Raw genomic sequence first — 4,899 nt, 5'->3', positions numbered from 1 at the left:
TCAGTAGCTTCTTGCTAACAACGGGCGTGTCGGAAACATTCAAATAATATTTCACAAGAAAGCTCATTATTGACGTGTTTACTTACATGCTTTACTCAATTGATTAACAAAATAAATAAATAATAAGAATTAGGTGGAGCTTGGTGGAAAATGATGTCACAAAAATGGGTCCGCGTGTGGATGACGTGGCGGATGGATTCGTGGACGAGTGACCAGTCAGATCCTTCCGCGCTGTAAACCCGGAAGTAGAGGTAAACAACACCAACGCTTGATGTTACTGTCCGGATTTAGAAACAGCGTTTGCGCTTTTTTCAGAGTTTTCTCCTCTGAAAGTCCGTCAGTGTTGGTCTCGATGTCCTCCTGCTCTGAGCGCGCAGATGAAAACAGGTCCATCCACTCCGACTGTGTGAGTGAGGTCCACAATGTGCCGCTGAGCGTGATCATCCGGCCCTTTCCTCCAGAGCTGGACCCGCAGAAGCTCCAGAGTTTGATGGACACGATCCAGGTAAAGTATACAGTGAGTAATGTTATGAGCATATTAATAGTTACTGACGCGAGAGCTTTTGTTCTACAGCAAAGTGTTGTTAGTGTAATAAACCACTTGTTGATTAGGAAAAATAGAGCTAGGAAAGTGGGTAAAATAAGAGAAATTATTGATTAAAGAGCTAGCTCAAGAACTGATAATAAGCTAGAACTGGGCATTGTGTACAATCCCATAACCCCTGTTTTAGCACTAGGGTTGGGCAGAGTAGCTAAAATAGAATTACTCAAGTAAGAGCAGGGGCGGATCTAGCAGTGTTAATTTCGTCGACTAAAATATTTAGTCTTAATTTTAGTCAAAGTGATATTTTTGACGACTAAAATTGGACTAAAACTAAATTAAAAGTTTCTCATGAGACTAAAACTATGACTAAAATGTCCAGATATTTTAGTCGACAAAAATAAGACTAAATAAAAATGAAAAGGAGAGACTAAAATCATCCAGACTTCTATTGAGCGTCTGAAAGAGCCTCATGTGGCGAACATGTTAGAGAGGTGTCTCTCACCCAGTAGGTTTGGGGGTTTGGGGGCGTGTCATAGCCCTCATGTTGGGTTTGTCCAGAGTTTCCGCCATTCTATTGTTGGCTCAGAAAGAAAAAGTCACTTACTTGCAGCTCGCTTGTGTCCTCGTCTTTCTCGCCACACTCAGATCATTTAAATTCTCTGCCAAAGGATCAGCTCTGAGCTTTGTTCATGTGGAGCAGCTCCATGAAGCAGAGGAACAACATTAAATATGATTATAATGAATATTATAAATGCAAAGTCAACTAAGTTAGTCTTAAATTTAGAAAAAATTAAAACTAGACTAAAATTGTAATTTTTTTTTTTACTAAATCTCGACTAAAATTAAATTACATTTTAGTCAAAAGACTAAGACTAAAACTAAATTGAAATATGTTGTCAAAATTAACACTGGGATCTAGAAGAAAAGTCACGGGGTGGCAAATAGGGTCAGGGATAATTTCTGGGTGGCAACACATTGTTCAATGTTGAATGTTTACAGCGGGGCAAGTGTTGTCCGTTTAGATGCAGGCTGAGCCCCCGAAAACGATATGCAAATAGTAGCATTGTCCATAATATAAGTAGGGGGTTTCTAACTCAAGTAAACTTTGAACTTTTGTTAAAAAAATAATAATAATAATAATAGTAGCAATAATAAGAAAATAAAAGATAAGATAAGAAAGAAATCATCATCTTGGGGGCCACAGGAGTTGGCATCTGGCTCCTTATTTAGTTATAAAGTTTAGGGCTGCAACTAACGATTCTTTTGTAATCGATTAATCCATTGATTATTTTTACGATTAATCGATTAATCACTTGGCTGTGAATGGTGCAGGAAAAAAAATATATATATATTTTTTTTTATCACATTATAGCTTAAGTGGCGCTGTTTGAGGATGTGTTGATGGAGTAAACTAAAGGGAAATGTTTTTTTGAAGGCTCTATTAATGAAATTTACAATGTACACAACACTACAGACCCTAAATATAAAATCAAAGTATGTTTTCATCAAAAATACTACATTTTTTATGTCATTTTGGCTCCATTTGAGTCTGTGTGAACCAGAAAACGATTAATCGATTACTAAAATAGTTGTCGACTCTTTCAGTAATCGATTAGTCGTCGATTAATAGATTAGTCGTTTCAGCCCTAATAAAGTTTATGTAACTCTTTGTCCAGTCAAAAAAAAGTACTGAGAGTGAGCCTCTGTAAGCAGCACCCAAGTAGCTTCTAGAGCAGATGTGAGACATTACATCACATCAATGAGGCGGCAGCCGGGGTGGCAAGACCTTCCCTCACCCCTCTAGATCCGCCCCTGAGTAAGAGCAATATTGTATTAAAATTATTTTGCTCAAGCAGAAGAAAAAGTAGTGATAAATACTCAAGTCTGTGTAACTCACTTTAAGTTCATCTGTCTTTTTCGTCAAATATTTGTAGATTGTTCTTTCTTTCTTTTAACAAAATAAACACAAACAAATGCAACAGGTCCTGGGCAATCAAAGGCCAAAGCTCAATGTACTGGCAGGCTGTAGACCGTCTTTACATATTTCCAGCCTGATAATAAGGGAAAATAAGCTGTGATGTTTAAACAGCCTTTAGTATCTAGGCGTTTTCATTCTTGGTATGTCTGTAATGTTGTTTTGTTGTGTGTCCAGAACGCTCCGGACGTCAGCGTGGTTCCTCCAATTGACGTTCTGTGGATCAAAGGAAGAGAAGGAGGAAATTACTACTACTCTTTCGGAGGCTGCCACAGGTTTGCTGCGTACCAACGATTACAAATGCCCACAATCCCGGCCAAGATAATCAAGTCGAACATCGCAGACCTGGGCATTTACCTGGGATCTGCCACACCGGACCTACGATGACGCCGTTATATACGCACAGGACAGTGTCGTGCACTACCTAACCCCATAGGCCATCGTTCTGCATGTCTTTGATCGGATTATTGCTGGTTTCGACACATGGTTGTTTTTAGATGGCATTGAAAACCTAAATAATTGAGACTTTGCAATTTGCAACATTGCGGTCTGATTGAATAATGCCTTCTCTCAGTAAAAAGAAACTATTCGGCCGTGAGAAGACCTTCTGGATAGGCCTAGTAATTGCATATATACTAACCCAAACTTCTACTTTTTAGCCCCTACACCAGGGGTAGGCAGTGTCAGGACCGGGGGCCAAATCCGACCCTCCAGCACAGAACCTCTGGCCCCCAATATGATTTTGCGAAACATTATTATGCAAATAATGGATCAAATACCTGTTAAAGTACTCTGAAATGCGAGAAATACGGCTATACGGAGCTTGTACATCTGGGTATATTTGGTATAGCAGGGCTGAGCGATATTATATATATTTTTGTATGACCACAACGAAAGAGAGATGTGCCTTAGTATGACTCTTGTGTACCATATGGTGTATTTATTTATTTACGACTGTAAATGATAAATCCTTTATTTTCATTTTTTGGTCGACTGTAAATGATGAAATCCTTTATTTTCATTTTTTGGTCGACTGTAAATGATGAAATTCTTTGACATTTTGTACGATCATAAACGATTTACATCAATATGTAAGCATCGGTTTCCTGCATGAGTATAGCGGAAAGTTTATGTGATGATTACTTGAATGAGAGATAAGGGGCAGGTTTACTATAAGTTCTTTGAACTTCTTCCTCCTCCTTTTGAGCACAAAGTCTTGTTTTGTATTTTTTTCTTTCTGTAAAATGTTGACATACTTTTTCTGCTCAAATGAATAAATAAATGAAAAATGAAATAGTGTCTTTTTATAGTGTATGTTTTAAATGTTTTTGCAGAACATCCCACTTGGTCATATATAATGTAAAACAGTGATTCTCAACTGGTGGGTCGGGACTCAAAAGTGGGTCGCGAGCCTACAGGGAACTTTTTTTTCAATGTTTTCCATCTGAAACTACACGGAAACACACTAGAGTCTGTTAAAATTTGTATTATTGGGTTGTTTTGATCATAATTTCAGTCTTAAAAGCAAATCTACTGTGTGGTAAATAAAATATTGTATGCGATATATGACAAATTACAGTTTTATTTGGGTCACAGCTTGTTATTAAGGTAATGGCGGGTCTCGGAGCCGGACCACTTTAGAACCACTGAAAATGGTTCTTAACTTCTGGCTACAATGGTCTCTGTGTTTTGACTATGATGAAAATGGGCCCTCCGTTACTTCACACCCTTGCCTGCAGAGGGCGACAGACACCTAATGCATGTGTTCTGTGCATGATGAAAGAATGGCACCCCTCACCTGCTTGATTTTAAGTTATTAAACGTGTACTAGACCAAAAGTACCTGAAACTTTATGGTCCCTTGCTCCTCTCGAGGATATTTGTGGATGTCGGTATGCACAGTGGGCTTTGACTGTGACGCCTCAGACAGCAGGAGAAGGTAATGGGAAGGAGCCTATAGAACAGATGGCTCTGGGGAAAGTCTGCGTGTTATGAGAACATCAGAGTGACAGCGGCTGCGTCAGGCTCAAGATGCTGCTGAATCCACTACTGCTTTAAGACGTCTCTCTTCATCACCTCACCAAGTTTCATGCTACAGACACAAGTACTTATTTCTATTTTTACCTCCAGCCCCGGATTTAAGTGTTAGCTCTGTCCGTCATAGGGGCTGCAAGAATCATCACAATCGGATCGAAAATGTAGCTTTAATCATGGAAATTAGCTAATCACAAATGCTGCAGCTATTTAAGTGTAGGCTAGGCATTTTTTACAAAACAACACCGCACAGACTCAAGACATTTTGTTGTTTGTAGAGGAGTATATGTATAAATTAAGATGAAAGAAATCACTGCACTCAAAACTAGATTAAAAAACCTATTAAT

General features: G+C 38.7%; 1 protein-coding gene across 1 annotated transcript; it reads left to right on the top strand.

Moving 5' to 3' along the window:
• Positions 1 to 244: 244 nt before the first annotated feature.
• Positions 245 to 3,102, top strand: srxn1 (sulfiredoxin 1 homolog). The gene is made up of 2 exons (XM_079558993.1): positions 245 to 505; positions 2,697 to 3,102. The coding sequence occupies exons 1-2, from the start codon at positions 272 to 274 to the stop codon at positions 2,904 to 2,906; spliced, it is 444 nt and encodes a 147-aa protein (XP_079415119.1). The 5' UTR covers positions 245 to 271; the 3' UTR covers positions 2,907 to 3,102.
• The last annotated feature ends 1,797 nt before the right edge of the window (positions 3,103 to 4,899 follow it).

This window comes from Gobius niger (genome assembly GCF_951799975.1).
Source record: "Gobius niger genome assembly, chromosome: 6".
NCBI classification, from domain to species: Eukaryota; Metazoa; Chordata; class Actinopteri; order Gobiiformes; family Gobiidae; genus Gobius; species Gobius niger.
This window is presented reverse-complemented; position numbering and strand designations above follow the sequence as displayed.

Bases quoted from the DNA above. Each gene is read 5' to 3' on its own strand.
- srxn1 (XM_079558993.1), top strand. From the start codon at position 272: ATGTTACTGTCCGGATTTAGAAACAGCGTTTGCGCTTTTTTCAGAGTT. The intron at 506-2,696 runs GTAAAGTATACA...TTGTGTGTCCAG, and splicing joins GTTTGATGGACACGATCCAG to AACGCTCCGGACGTCAGCGT.